The sequence below is a fragment of the Pecten maximus genome, chromosome 4, assembly GCF_902652985.1.
Source record: "Pecten maximus chromosome 4, xPecMax1.1, whole genome shotgun sequence".
NCBI lineage: Eukaryota > Metazoa > Mollusca > Bivalvia > Pectinida > Pectinidae > Pecten > Pecten maximus.
The window spans coordinates 39,652,845-39,669,473 of NC_047018.1; the positions used below are offsets into that span (position 1 = coordinate 39,652,845).

Here is a 16,629-nt window from a genome sequence, read left to right on the forward strand (position 1 = left end):
CTGTACACCTTGATATCTTATCTAGGTCAAGGTGACTTTCTCTTGTATCTGTTCACCTGGGTATCTTATCTAGGTCAAGGTGACTTTCTCTTGTTTCTGTACATCTGGATATCTTATCTGGGTCTAGATGACAGTGTCTCTTGTATCTGTACATCTGGGTATCTTATTTAGGTCAAGGTGACAGTGTCTCTTGTATCTGTACACCTTGGTATCTTATCTAGGTCAAGGTGACTTTCTCTTGTATCTGTTCACCTGGGTATCTTATCTAGGTCAAGGTGACTTTCTCTTGTATCTATACACCTTGGTATCATATCTAGGTCAAGATGACAGGGTCTCTTGTATCTGTACACCTGGGTATCTTATCTGGGTCTAGGTGACAGTGTCTCTTGTACATGTATCTGTACACCTGGGTATCTTATCTAGGTCAAGATGACAGGGTCTCTTGTATCTGTACACCCGAGTATCTTATCTAGGTCAAGGTGAGTTTCTCTTGTATCTGTACACCTGGATATCTTATCTAGGTCAAGGTGGCAGTGTCTCTTGTATCTGTTCACCTGGGTATTTTATCTAGGTCAAGGTGACAGTGTCTCTTGTATCTGTACACCTGGTTATCTTATCTAGGTCAAGGTGACTGGGTCTTGTACATGTATCTAAATATCTCGGTATATTATCTGGGTCAAGGTGACTGGGATCATTGCATATACATTGTAGCTTGCTTAGCATCTCATTATTGCCTCAATACACAACCCTGATCTGCTTCATCTAATTTCTACTTATACCATCAGAAGTGTCGAGTAGATCGCTGCATATCCGAACACCAGCTACTCAGACATCTTAAACCGACTCCCGCCATTTCACCCACATAACAAGTTTTCCTGTTGTTATTCACTTAGAAAACAGAACATCTACATAAGAGAACAAAATATTAGGCCCCCAAACAAATCGGATATGCAGCGTTCCTCTGAACTTTGCATGTAAAAAAAAAAAACAATGAACAAAGGGAAATTGCTATGGTTTATCTATCTTTTCTGATACTATATACATAAAAAATTTACATTTTTTTACAGGTTTGTCACAAATAGCAAGCAATCTAATTTTGCTTGTTTTCTCTCTGAAAATTAACAATGGGTGTTGACTGCATGACATATACATTTTTTTTTTTTTTTCATCGTGGAGTGGTTCTGGAGATGATGAAAATATGTTTCTTGATAGTATTTTGAAAACATTTGTTGTATATTTATTTCATAATATGAAACAGTAGATGTATTACCAAGCATACATTATGTTAAATGTACCAGCTAGGGTGCCATCTAAGAATGTGTATATATATGTTTTAGATTATCACCTTAATTGAAATGTATAACTCAATAAGAACTGGCAAAGGGTTGGACCCACACTGTTGAGTTAATGGCACAGTGATAGTAAAAGTTGTTATAGAAATGAACCTCACTAGCCCGCCACTAGGTGGCGCTATGACTTTGACAGTCTGACAGAGACTTAATAGTATTAGCACCACTGTCTAAAGAATTAGTATTACGCCTAATATCTCTGATCAGACTAATAAATTCACTCATTCGACGCATATTACCCTCTAATGATCAGAAATAAAATTGTTGTCTTCTTCATTACTACAAAAAGAACTTGTATAATTGTGACGCGTGCCACTGAGCTTATCAAAGACTTGTCCCGTCTGCCCCGGGAATGTCGGACAAAGACAATGACAGAAAAACATGGCCATTGTACTCTGTTTACCCCACCTCGGTCTCCTCCCAACACTTAAATGTGTTCTTAATATAATGTTTGAAGAAGTTCTACATTAACGCTAAACATGGGGCATATCGACCTCATCATAAGAAAAATGTTTAAAAAGTAACTACGAAAATTTCAGAATGTAAATCCTTCTGCAAAATTTATGCAGTTTCACACCCTTGTGAAAGCCTATATTTTTCTATATTTAGTATGAAAATATAATACATTATTTTGGTTTTATGTCATTGCAAATTCTAAGTCAATGAAATACTTTTATTAGTTGATTTGTGAAAGACCTGATGAAGAATTACATACACTGTCTATACACTGCAGTGATATAACTCCATTTCTGTTATCCAATATCTGAAATGTCCATTTCAGAATTATGCAATATTTCTTTCGGAACCAAGGACCATTAACAGTTGTATGACACCATACTGGTGTGTGATGTCACAACGTAATCCGTTTCCTAATTCGAGTGTCAGGTTAACGATGTAATTATGGTAAATTAGCTAACAGGTAGAAGATTGAATGTGTCAAAAAGCTGTAGCAGTGATCAAATGTCTAGTCCTCAAAATCAAATCTAGCGTGGAAGGGTGTTTTGAAGGGTCGCAAAGTAAAATACCTTTATATTAGTTTAATCAAATAAGTCACATAAATTATTAGTATATATTCAGTTATCTGCTGAAAACAGCTTTCTCATCGTTTCATATGAATAGGTTTGAAATGTCAAAAAAGAATATAAATTAATATTTATTTCATAACTTGGGAATATTTTTTTTAATTTGTTTTAACAAAACGATGAAAAGATTAATGTAAGTTTATTCATACCATGTACACCAATCATGGAGGTATCTGCTAAATGGAATATTTTGTTCATCATTTGACCTTTTATCGCTAGCGTGATAGGTACATAAATACATAGGTAAGCTGACCTTGAGAAGCGACAAAGGTCACCTAACATTGTGAGGTCTTTAGTACAGCCCCACCCCTAAGCTACAGACATATTAAATACTGCCTAAAGAACTCTTTACAGCAAGTCCAAGTGGTATAATGATTTTTGGGGGACTAATGATGTTTTCTAGTCCTTCCATGTCCTAGTAGCTTTGACAAGCTGCAGTATCAGGTTGACTGTAGCCGACTGTCCAAACTAGATAGGTTTTCTTCCAATTTGTTGTGTTACCATCAAAGGCCGCTCCGATACTCTCAATTTAAGTGTTTCTTACAACTGCTAATGAATTGACAGTCATATCTGCCCTGATGAGAAATCTTCAAATGTCATTGTGTAGTAAATTTTGGACATTATTAGTACAGTTTTATCAAGGGTGTTGGTGCTGTTTTATAGAAGACAAGACATATTACAATTGGCAATCGTACAAACACCAGTGTGGCAGGTACACAGCCAGACGACCATCACTGTTGTCGTAGAAACCATCGCCAAGTCAATATGATTAGTGTGTTTTTGTCATAACCTCCGACTAATTGCGTAGAATAAAGGCTGCCTCAATCAAAAAATCATCTCCCGAAATTAAACGACACAAGACGATATTTACACCAAAGACTTGCTTCTTGGGTCCAATCCAAACATATGAGGACAAACTGCTTTGGAGGTGGCACTGTAAGAGATAGTGGGGGTTACCATTTATAAATGGTATGTTTGTATAAATTATGTTGTTATAACTGTCATGGCTGTGATCCATTATAAGACTGTCTTTGTTTATTATCATCATTGGGGACCTTCATATCTCCCTCCATCTTTAATTCTCATACACAATCAGGTATTTGTCATCTTAATTACCAACACCAAGTAAGACACCTGGACTTTGTGGGTACTGGAGACATCAGACACCTGGTTGTGTGTTAGTACTGGAGACATCAGACACCTGGTTGTGTGTTAGTACTGGAGACATCAGACACCTGGTTGTGTGTTAGTACTGGAGACATCAGACACCCGGTTGTGTGTAAGTACTGGAGACATCAGACACCCGGTTGTGTGTAAGTACTGGAGACATCAGACACCCGGTTGTGTGTGAGTACTGGAGACATCAGACATCTGGTTGTTTGTTAGTACTGGAGACATCAGACACCTGGTTGTGTGTGAGTACTGGAGACATCAGACACCTGGTTGTGTGCGAGTACTGGAGACATCAGACACCTGGTTTTGTGTTAGTACTGGAGACATCAGACACCTGGTTGTGTGTGAGTACTGGAGACATCAGACACCTGGTTGTGTGTGAGTACTGGAGACATCAGACACCTGGTTGTGTGTGAGTACTGGAGACATCAGACACCTGGTTGTGTGTGAGTACTGGAGACATCAGACACCTGGTTGTGTGTGAGTACTGGAGACATCAGACACCTGGTTGTGTGTTAGTACTGGAGACATCAGACACCTGGTTGTGTGTTAGTACTGGAGACATCAGACACCTGGTTGTATGTGAGTACTGGAGACATCAGACACCTGGTTGTTAGTGAGTACTGGAGACATCAGACACCTGGTTGTGTGTGAGTACTGGATACATCACACACCTGGTTGTTTGTTAGTACTGGAGACATCAGACACCTGGTTGTATGTGAGTACTGGAGACATCAGACACCTGGTTGTGTGTGAGTACTGGAGACATCAGACACCTGGTTGTGTGTGAGTACTGGAGACATCAGACACCTGGTTGTGTGTGAGTACTGGAGACATCAGACACCTGGTTGTGTGTTAGTACTGGAGACATCAGACACCTGGTTGTGTGTTAGTACTGGAGACATCAGACACCTGGTTGTATGTGAGTACTGGAGACATCAGACACCTGGTTGTTAGTTAGTACTGGAGACATCAGACACCTGGTTGTGTGTGAGTACTGGATACATCACACACCTGGTTGTGTGTGAGTACTGGAGACATCAGACACATGGTTGTGTGTGAGTACTGGAGACATCAGACACCTGGCTGTGTGTGTGAGTACTGGAGACATCAGACACCTGGTTGTGTGTTAGTACTGGAGACATCAGACACCTGGTTGTATGTGAGTACTGGAGACATCAGACACCTGGTTGTGTGAGTACTGGAGACATCAGTCATCTGGTTGTGTGTTTGTACTGGAGACACCTGGTTGTGTGTTAGTACTGGAGACATCAGACACCTGGTTGTGTGTGAGTACTGGAGACATCACACACCTGGTTGTTTGTTAGTACTGGAGACATCACACACCTGGTTGTGTTTGTGAGTACTGGAGACATCAGTCATTTGGTTGTGTGTTAGTACTGGAGACATCAGACACCTGGCTGTGTGCGAGTACTGGAGACACCCGGTTGTATGTTAGTACTGGAGACACCTGGTTGTGTGTTAGTACTGGAGACACCTGGTTGTGTGTTTGTACTGGAGACATCAGACACCTAGTTGTGTGCGAGTACTGGAGACACCCGGTTGTGTGTGAGTACTGGAGACATCACACACCTGGTTGTTTGTTAGTACTGGAGACATCAGACACCTGGTTGTATGTGAGTACTGGAGACATCAGACATCTGGTTGTGTGTGAGTACTGGAGACATCAGACACCTGGTTGTGTGTTAGTACTGGAGACATCAGACACCTGGTTGTGTGTGAGTACTGGAGACATCAGACACCTGGCTGTGTGTGTCAGTACTGGAGACATCAGACACCTGGCTGTGTGTGTCAGTACTGGAGACATCAGACACCTGGCTGTGTGTGTCAGTACTGGAGACATCAGACACCTGGCTGTGTGTGTCAGTACTGGAGACATCAGACACCTGGTTGTGTGTGTGAGTACTGGAGACATCAGACACCTGGTTGTGTGTGTGAGTACTGGAGACATCAGACACCTGGTTGTGTGTTAGTACTGGAGACATCAGACACCTGGTTGTGTGTGAGTACTGGAGACATCAGACACCTGGTTGTGTGTGAGTACTGGAGACATCAGACACCTGGTTGTGTGTTAGTACTGGAGACATCAGACACCTGGTTGTGTGTGTGAGTACTGGAGACATCAGACACCTGGTTGTGCGAGTACTGGAGACATCAGACACCTATAGTTACACAACTAGGATTATCCCTGTGCCGGTTGGCTTGCTTTGTCACAGCTAATTATTGGAGTCAGCTGTTCTACCTGTACTGGTGATTAGATGCCATTATTTGATTCGTTGTCATCTCCTCTATAGTTATCTTCTACTGTAGCACAAGACTAACCACTCTTTACTCTTGGTGAGGGGTCTTGTGTGCTGATTACGTTGATACTTTAGAGGCAATGCATCATGTATCAAAAGTCGGTCACTTTAATAATATAAGTCAAAGGTGAAAATGTAGGTCAAAGAAAAAAGTATGTCAACCTGATTAAACTAATATGTACTGTATCGTCACCCGTTTACATCACGATGTACTGTATTGACACCTGTTTACATTATGATGTACTGTATCGTCACCCGTTTACATTATGATGTTCTGTATCGTCATCTGTTTACATTATGATGTACTGTATTGTCACCTGTTTACATTATGATGTACTGTATCGTCACCTGTTTACATTATGATGTACTGTATAGTCACCTGTTTACATTATGATGTACTGTATAGTCACCTGTCTACATTATGATGTACTGTATCGTCACCTGTTTACATTATGATGTACTGTATAGTCACCTGTCTACATTATGATGTACTGAATCGTCACCTGTTTACATTATGATGTACTGTATAGTCACCTGTCTACATTATGATGTACTGTATCGTCACCCGTTTACATTATGATGTACTGTAGTCACCTGTCTACATTATGATGTACTGTATCGTCACCTGTTTACATTATGATGTACTGTATCGTCACCTGTTTACATAATGATGTACTGTATAGTCACCTGTTTACATTATGATGTATTGTATAGTCACCTGTCTACATTATGATGTACTGTATCAACACCTGTTTACATTATGATGTACTGTATCGTCACCCGTTTACATTATGATGTACTGTATCAACATGTTATCATTCTTCCCCAGGGTAAGGTAGAGGCAGAATTACACCTACTGTCCATGGAAGAAGCAGAGAAACACCCTGCAGGCCTGGGTAGAAATGAACCTGACCCACTGGAAAACCAAAGTAAGCTACACGTTTCATTTTTGTCCTCTCATTTTTCTACTTTTTCCATTCTCCTCTTCTCTCATGTGAAGTAACACGCCTCTTGGTCTACAATAACAAGGTCTATAGTAGAAATATCTACATGACCTGTTGTATCTATCAATGAAATAGATCATTTTTCCAGTATTTGTGTCGATAGTCAATACTTTCATGTAACAGGAGCACTTGAGGATTACCTCCCTTCTCACTTGAGAATAACACCCTCTTTAACTGGAGGGTTATCTCCCTTTTCTCTTCTCCCTTTTCTCTTGAGAATAACACCCTCTTTAACTGGACGGTTATCTCCCTTTTCACTTGAGAATGACATACTGTTTAACTGGAGGGTTATCTTCCTTTTCACTTGAGAATAACACCCTCTTTAACTGGACGGTTATCTCCCTTTTTGCTTGAGAATGACACCCTCTTTAACTGGATGGTTACCTCCAGGGTTGCCTCTTTCCTTGTTTAAGGTAGCCACTGTTTATAGAATAGTGTTATACATAATATAATTGGATGTCTGGCTTTTTATCCTCTGCCACTAAGATACTTTCTGAATATTTCTGCAATATACACAATGCCACTAAAGAATGTTTTTTCTGTAACCATATTTATCCTGCAATAAGACCCCTGATATCCCCAGACCTAAAAAAATGTTGGCTTAATACAAGACAATGGTATTTGCATTTGTTTGTGATTCTACAGACTTATTGCAGGATAGATATGAATTCTTGATGCATTTTGTGACATTTTGAGTTGTTGAATATCATGAAACCTCCTAAATTTGAACACATCAGATTCAAAATTGTAATATAATAAAATAAAAATTCAGAAATAGTGCAACAATAATAGACTAAAGAAATCCTGATTCCTATATACAAACATTCCAGAATTTTTTGACATTTGAAGTTCAGATTAATGAGGTTTCACAACAAAACAACAACAACATATGCATGTGCTTAGTGACTAATTAATCACCATGGTTACAGGAGTAAGTCTGTCACTTAAGGTGTTATTTGGTTTCTAGTCTCTTTCCACAGCTTCCCATCGTGGTTCCATCTTACTTCCAAAGACTAACATATAATTTGGACTTGTCTACTGGTACCTTCATATATTTCGTATTACTAATAAATTCTTTGCTTTTTAGCATAATTACGACAATTTAGATTCTTTTTTTTGCTTGAAGGCTTGGAAGATTTTTTCATTCTGCAGATTTTCTATTCAGCGAAACCCTGATTTTTCTGGCATTATGAAAGGTCGGGTAGGAAAGGGTGTCGTTAAATTGAGGTCTCGTACCTATTTTAATTGGGTATGTTGCCCTCTGTATTCCAACATGTGTTTATTGTCCTCCAACGCGTGACGAGTACAATATCAATGATAATAAATTGCACATTTAAGGTATTATCAACAGTTGTCTCCCCTTTGCATATGTGCTTGATGTTTCACAGATGAATGTCAGACCAAAAACAAATCAATGTTTAGTTGTATAATTTGTCAAGTTGTCTCCTTTGAAAAACTTTATGAATTTGGTAAAATCTTGGATAAAACCTGGACACTGTTCAATGCTGTTTTTTTTTTTTTCTCTTGTCTTTCCTTCTTACACTCTTTACACATGAGGGAAATGTTGCATTCAATGTTTTTTTTCTTTTTCTCCATCATTTAATCTATTTTAACAATTTCTGGTCTATCTCACTTAAAATGCATACAACTTAGTCAGTGATTTTGCCTGAATTTGATTCAGAGTCGAGCTAGGATCTTTTAACACCTTACTCATGATAGCATGATGCAGTTTTGATAAAGAAAATTCTTTGAAATTCTGTTAATTTTTGTCTTGCTTACCTTTGCATGAAACTCAAATACATGAATCCAGTCTAGATAAAGATTATTTACGATAATAATGAATGAATGCATCATAACAATATCCGGAGTTCTCATGTTTGGCTTGAATAAGATTGATTCAATTTAAGGTAAAAAAAAAATCCTAATATTTTGATACATTTTCAAGTAATAATTCAATTAATGAATATGCATGAATTTTTACAAAGCACTCGCGTGAAGACATCATTTCCTTCCGCTTGTTTTTAGTTTTGTAATTTTGTGGTTGTTTACAGTCGCCCAGATACTTCGTTCATCTGGTTCCTGAGTCCCCTCAAATCCATTCGCTACATCTTGTGGAACAACTACAAATGGGTAATCCTCAAGATGCTCATCTTCAGCGCGTTGACAGCCATCTTGGTTCTCTTCTTCTACGCCATGCCGGGTTATACCGTCAAGAGGATGTTCGGCGCTTAGGTAGATTTGTTATGCTATTGGCTGAAATTCATAATTAGAAGATTTTTGTTGGTCATAAGCTTGTACCTGCCTAATTTAAGATTGTAACACTTCATTTTTATCTGACATCCTTTTTTACTTTTGACTTCACAGAAACCCAATTAATGTTAAACTCAAATTCTACAGCAACACCTCCTGATGTAACACAGATTTTACAGCAACGCCTCCTGATGTTGATTTGTCCAATTTTGTCTTTGCAGAGAGGAATAGTCAAATATTGTCTTTATAGTGATATAATTTTATATATATATACAATGTATATCATAGCGATATTGAATTGTCATATTTTGTCTTTACAGCGACCCCTCCTGATGTTGAATTGTCAAATTTTGTCTTTATAGTGATATAATTTTATATATGTACACGTGTATATATATCATAACGATATTGAATTGTCATATTTTGTCTTTACAGCGAACCCCTCCTGATGTTGAATTGTCAAATTTTGTCTTTACAGCGACCTCCTGAAATGTCAGCACTGTTTACTAATATTTTACAATTGTTCCCTTGTAGGTTGCCAGCCACACCCCTTTTCTGAAATGTTACCTTTATTTTCTTAGCCTGATAATGCTACGAAATCCCTAATGTTGTATTTTGTCATTTCAGTCGCCCGGACTCGTCGTTCATCTGGTTCCTGAATCCCCTAAAATCTATCCGCTATATTTTGTGCCACAACTACAAATGGGTTATAATCAAAGTGCTGATTGTCTTAGCACTGGCAGCCATTTTGGTTCTCTTCTTTTACGCCATGCCTGGTTACATGGTCAAGAGGATGTTTGGGGCCTAGGATCCACAGGACAGTCTCGAAAACACCGACTGAGGACGTTCATATCCAGTGTATACCCGCAAACTAGCGTAGACTATTTTGGTTTTCTTAATATCATACAGATACATCATTAGTGGTCAGGAAGGAAGCCACATTTCCGGGATTGATCAAATATTGATCACCATGGTAACTGTGTCTGTCGAGTAATAGACAGTTGGAATCCTATATACCACAGGAAGTAGGGCTGTCGAAACAATAGCTGTACGGAAATGTCAATACTCTCGACGCGCTTCACTGCTTCAACTCGGATAGCCAAGGGTTTAAAATATCCTAATATACAAAAATGCTCCTTACCTATTACGGAAAGTGCTCATAAACCTTGTGTACAATAACACTAACCTCCGAAGTGCAATAAACTCGTTATACCTGTTTCATTTTTACATGTTGACACAATTTACCTTGTACAAAATGTATTATAGTCAAAACATTTTTATATGTTTACAACTTTTTCAAGTCTCATTTTTTTTTTTTTTTTTTTCATTCATCATCATCTCCATACATAACTAAAAAATTCCTCAAACTTTCTCCATTCAATAAAAAAAAATACTGGGTAATATTGTATTTGCTCACACATTCCATTTATCTTTATTTCCTGGCTGCTTTACGGTATCTGCCCATCGTTCTTGATATTACGGTAGATTTATTCGTATTTGTACTTGAGAAAACAACTTCTGACTGTGCAAACGATAATCAGCATATATTTGTGCAATAGAAATTTTTGATAATTTAAATATAAACAATAACATAATTCGGTGTTGGATATTAATTCAGGGGTTCCCAGTAATGTGAACAAGGGTGGATTTAACATCGGAAGTGTTTAAAAAACGTGGTAAGACAGGGTTGAATCCTGTAATATTTTGTTTGGTTGTTTCATATTCATATGAATGAAGTTTTAATACACAAGAACTGAGAATTGTGATATACGTTTATGCATACATTGTATATAGATGTTTATTCAATGTTTACACTTGTACATAGGGATGTTTTTACTTGTATGTTTACACAATGTTTTTGTGATGTTTGCTCTGTGTTGATTGGTCACCCATCTCTCATTCACGTAGGACAATTGACCAATGGTCATTAGCAGACAACATTTAGAGGTGAAGGTCTTCTAGATAGCACAGTAGTGATAAATGACTTTTCTATTAGCAGAGCACAGGAAAGTTCAAGGTCATTTGGACATGTAGGCTGTAGCTGTATTTCATCTACAGTGAGAATTGTAAAATTTTACTCATACAATTAATTATTATGAAATTCATGCGACAAACCAACATTTCACCTGTCACAAAAAAAAAGTACACAAGCAGTTCACAAAAAATTCTGGGCAGTTCATCAACTTTTCAAAACTGTTCATCAATTCATGAAAATGTTCATCATTCACTCAGAAGTGTTATTTGTCCAAATCACAAATCTTAGATAATTTATGCACAGTGATGACCGCCTGCCTAGTACCCTGTTCAACGATTGCCATTCATTGGTCACTCTAGGTGTATCAGCTGTTGGTCATAGGTAGGTGTAAGTCATTGGTCAATAGTAGTCACATGACCCATCATCAGTCACTAGTTGTAATAGCCAATGGTCAAAAATAGTGTAAGTCATTGGTCACTATACATATGTAGTTGTAATAGTTGCTGGTCACATCAGCCATCGGTCAAGTTTCAAGAAGACCTATAAGCATCTTGGTCATACATGTTCCATATATTATATTGACAATTTCAAAATGTGCATGTCATTTTTCTGGACCAAGGTCATCTGGAACATGCAGAGGTCAACTGTTAAGATGTATCTATCAACAATTAGTAATTAACGACCAACAACAATGAAATGGAAATATTTAAGTAATCTTGACAAGCAGACCTGACACCTGATGTTTATAAACTGTGATTAATTGTTATTTGTTAAGTTTACAACAAAATACTGGTTGTGTCCTTTTTGTGTTTATTTCAAGAATATAAGTGTATATATCTTTTACCTATGCCAAAGTGTACCCTGTTTCTTCTTTCTACCATTTGTTCAGAAATAAATCTTTTCAAAACTTTAACATTGAGAATTATGACATACCTTTTACTATTAGTAATTAATTAGTAATATATATACAAAATGCAGAAAAATGAACTCAAAACTTGATCATATAGCTGTTCTGTCTTTCCAGCATAGCATTTGGCTCCTCAGTCTGAGAATTCAATAAAACTGGGAGCTGTTTTTCTTTTCACAAAAAGTTCTGCTGTACAGTTGTCATAACACGAGCTCAGCACTGTACAGTTGTCTTGATACCAGTTCAGGACTGTACAGTTGTCTTAACAGGTCAAGACTGTACAGTTGCCATGACACCAGTTCAGGACTATATAGTTGTCATGACACCAAGTCAGGACTGTACAGTTGTCTTAACAGGTCAAGACTGTACAGTTGCCATGACACCAGTTCAGGACTGTAGTTGTCATGACACCAAGTCAGGACTGTACAGTTGTCATTACACCAGTTCAGGACTGTATTTGTCATGACACCAGTTCAGGACTGTACAGTTGTCATGACACCAGGTCAGGACTGTATAGTTGTCATGACACCAGGTCAGCACTGTACAGTTATCATGACACCAGGTCAGGAATGTACAGTTGTCATGACACCAAGTCAGCACTGTACAGTTGTCATGACACCAGGTCAGGACTGTATAGTTGTCAGGACTGTACAGTTGTCATGACACCAAGTCAGCACTGTACAGTTGTCATGACACCAAGTCAGCACTGTACAGTTGTCATGACACCAAGTCAGCACTGTACAGTTGTCATGACACCAAGTCAGGATTGTACAGTTGTCATGACACCAAGTCAGGATTGTACAGTTGTCATGACACCAAGTCAGCACTGTACAGTTGTCAAGACACCAGGTCAGCACTGTACAGTTGTCATGACACCAAGTCAGCACTGTACAGTTGTCATGACACCAGGTCAGCACTGTACAGTTGTCATGACACCAAGTCAGCACTGTACAGTTGTCATGACACCAGGTCAGTATTCATTTAGTCATAGGTAAGACTTATCTAGTTGTCATGGTAACAGTTCAGATCAATTTAGCAAATGGATCCAAGGAGTGTCTTGTTTACCCATGAAAGAAATAGACAGAAGTGTTTATTCTTAGTTAATGTAAGTTATCAACTTGTATAGATCTACACACCTAGAGATTTTCACAATGTTAGATATCTTATAATGATATACCCAGCCTACTTACTAACTTACTCTCACAGTTCAGGGAAGGATAGTCAGAAATCGTTAATGCTTCAAAATTGTGTCACAAATTTTGCCCCAAGTTACGAATGGTAGAGTATTGTTAAAAATTGATACATACTTGTGGATGCTAGTGTCCACATTTGTTTGTGACTTGCATTTATGTTACAAGTTGCAAATTAACCAGGTTCTAGTTTGAAAAAATTATATATATCAGATTAAACTTCAAATCGAGGAGCCTTCATTTTTTTTTTTTTTTTTTTTCTAAATGACACCAAACACAGAAATTGTTAATTATGAATATACACCAGCTGCAGGAACTGATGTTAAATAGATAATCTATATATCGTGTAGGCTTCGACACCTGCCGACGGAGGTGGATCGTCTATATATATAGATATACACTCAGCACACCTGTAATTATTGAGGTGTACACTGCCGGCTGGTTACGGCCTACCATATCATACATCTATTATCATTGTATTACACGGAAATGATCTAGTGTTTCGTTACGTAAACCTTTGACCTGTAATGTAGACGGGTGACATATGTACAATGATGATGAGTATTCCGATGTCAATGCTGGGTTTTCAATATCTTTTTGCTACTGTTCATCACTATATGGTTTAAATTATTTAAAAAATACAAAAATATATATATATAGTTTAACAAAAATGGGGATCTGGTTCGATTGGGGAGAAAGAGGATTATTGAAGCTGATTAGGAAAAAAGACAGCAAATTAAAGAGAAGAGCTCAATTTCGGATATACATATATTTCATGTACAAGTATAAATGAGAGATATTGGGATTTGATAAGAATTTTTATCTTAATTATCAAGGCCGATATAGGAAGAAAATAAAGTTTTTCATGAGAATACACACACATCCACACATCCCTCACCCCCAGGACAAGCGATACCAGAGGCAACCAATCAGGTGTCACATGAGCCTTGGCCATCCGAGAGCTGACCTAGGATGACATGAATTTGATAAGTGTACATTGAGAAGCAGGTAGAGTTCGCTCATTGTGTCTCTCGATTACAGCTGGTATCTTAGTTAGATTTTATCTCTGTAAACTCCTGTATATCCCAGATGTTGTTTTTCCTGGAAAAAAGATATTTGTAAATAAATACAAAGTGCGAAATCCTATCTAAGCATTGAGGAAATATTTGATTTACATGAATTTTGAGCTGGAATTCCGTAATTAAATTAAATATTTCAGAGGGCTGCCTAACAGGAAGTTGTTTGTAATAAATATTCAAAGAATGGCTCATCTTTAATACAATTTTTTTTTTCCAAAGTACATTTAACTTTTCTATTTTAACCAAATTGAGGAAGAGAGAGTTCCCCATCTGTGGTAGGTTGTACATAATATTAAAATCAAATCTATAAACATTTCATACAAATGTGAACAGTGAAAAAATCTTTGTTAAGTGAAGTCTTTTTTTTTTTCTTCTGCCCTTATGAAGATTTATCAGAAATTCTTCATTCACGCAGAACTGATGTTTCACCGACGTGTAAATGCAGGGTTTTCCCTCCGTCTAGTGATCTTTGCTAGGTTTTCTACGGGACAGAAAGCCTAGCCATAAAACTCAAGTACGCAAACATTTTAAATGCCTTTTTATCAAACTATATTTAACAGTTATGCCCACTGAACTCCCAGGATCTTTTTTATGAAAAATGGTTATTTAAGAATTAGAGCTCATTTTGTAATCTGATTTATTTGCAGCACTAAGGCAGTAGATATGGGGCTTCGTGGACGTGTCTGACACGCAGAGTACGCACAACTGTAGGAAAAATGAAACGAGAGAAAAAATAGCCCTAGATAAAATGAAATATTATTAATTACATATACATTATCAACAGAGCATAAGTTTTAAATGACGTACATGGATCTGTATCAAATTTTCCCATTTTGACTAACCCGAACATGATAATTTTTTTTATTGAAACTATGCAGTGAGAATGCTATTTTGTAGAACAAAGACATTTAAAACACCATACAATTTTAAAAGAGTATAATTTCATGATTAATTTTTTTCATGTATAATGAAATGGTTTTTCCACTGAACTAACAATGACTTCACCACAGGAAATATGACAATAATATTCAGTTTCAAATATCTATAATTTTTTCTCGGTCCAGTTGATGACTTTTATCTTGATAAAGTTAACCATAAAATAATAATGATTTGGCACACGAGTACAGAGTTATATAGAATTCAGTGCTGTCAATATATTAGTTTTATTTAATGTTTTATCATTGACATGTTTGTTAAACATACATTAGGGGAAAGTTGTGTGCAATAACATTGTTTAAAGGCAGTCCTAGAACGACAATAAAATTGTTTAATTTTAGCACATCACAGTAAGTACTAGTGTCACAGTTAAATGTACTAGAGCTACTACATTAAGTTGAAATGTTCTCATTAAAATTCTCAAAGTGTCTACCAGTCTATTGTTATTTGGATTACCAAGGTTCAACACGTTGGTACTGTAGGCTTAGTAACAAAAGTCACACCGCATACAGTATTTTGAACATTAGTGAGTAACTTTCGCTGTAACCTTGGTTACCAAGGCTCCACTGTACAGTTACTGTGGCCTTGGTTACCAAGGTTTTAAAGTACACTGTCACTGTAGCCTTGGTTACCAAGGCTCCATGGTACAGTTACTGTAGCTTTGGTTACCAAGGCTCCACTGTACAGTTACTGTAGCCTTGGTTACCAAGGCTCCACTGTACAGTTACTGTAGCCTTGGTTACCAAGGTGTTAAAGTACACAGTCACTGTAACCTTGGTTACCAAGGTTTCAAAGTACACAGTCACTGTAACCTTGGTTACCAAGGTTTCAAAGTACACAGTCACTGTAGCCTTGGTTACCAAGGTTTCAAAGTACACAGTCACTGTGGCCTCGGTTACAGAGATATCACTGCACAGTTACTTAGAAAAGTTGTTAATTAACAAATGTCTTTCAAGTTTGAATTTAATGCAATCTTAGTTCTGTTGTCATAGTAACATGTGTTGTCAATAAAATGTTTGTGTCACAATCCTATGGTTGTTTATTTTATGTTGGGATAAAGGACTATGAGGTTTGTTCAAGTTAATGACCTTGACCGACTTTCAATGTCACAGTGGTCAACGAACAGAGAACCAGTGCCATGATCATTCTAAGAAGAAAGGCTACCAAGTTTGAAAGTCATGTCATTCATTAAGGTCAAATGGACTAAAATCTTCAATTGATTTTCCTCAATACCAACATTGCAAGAATATTAAACATGTAACATTTCTTGAAAAGAAGAGATATGAGGGTTTAGGTCCACATCCATGACCTATACTGTTTGAAAATCACATGAATTGAACTTCAAACAAAAAATGTCTTCATG

The 16,629-nt window shown here is 37.4% G+C and overlaps 1 protein-coding gene across 1 annotated transcript in view; it reads left to right on the forward strand.

Moving 5' to 3' along the window:
• LOC117326536 (otoferlin-like) overlaps positions 1 to 16,295 on the forward strand; it is a 141,860-nt gene extending 125,565 nt beyond the window's left edge. Inside the window, exons 43-45 of the mRNA XM_033883291.1 lie at positions 6,755 to 6,858; positions 8,981 to 9,161; positions 9,807 to 16,295. Of these exons, the coding sequence (XP_033739182.1) occupies positions 6,755 to 6,858; positions 8,981 to 9,161 (285 nt within the window). The 3' untranslated portion in view covers positions 9,807 to 16,295. The remainder of the gene's footprint in view (positions 1 to 6,754; positions 6,859 to 8,980; positions 9,162 to 9,806) is intronic.
• The last annotated feature ends 334 nt before the right edge of the window (positions 16,296 to 16,629 follow it).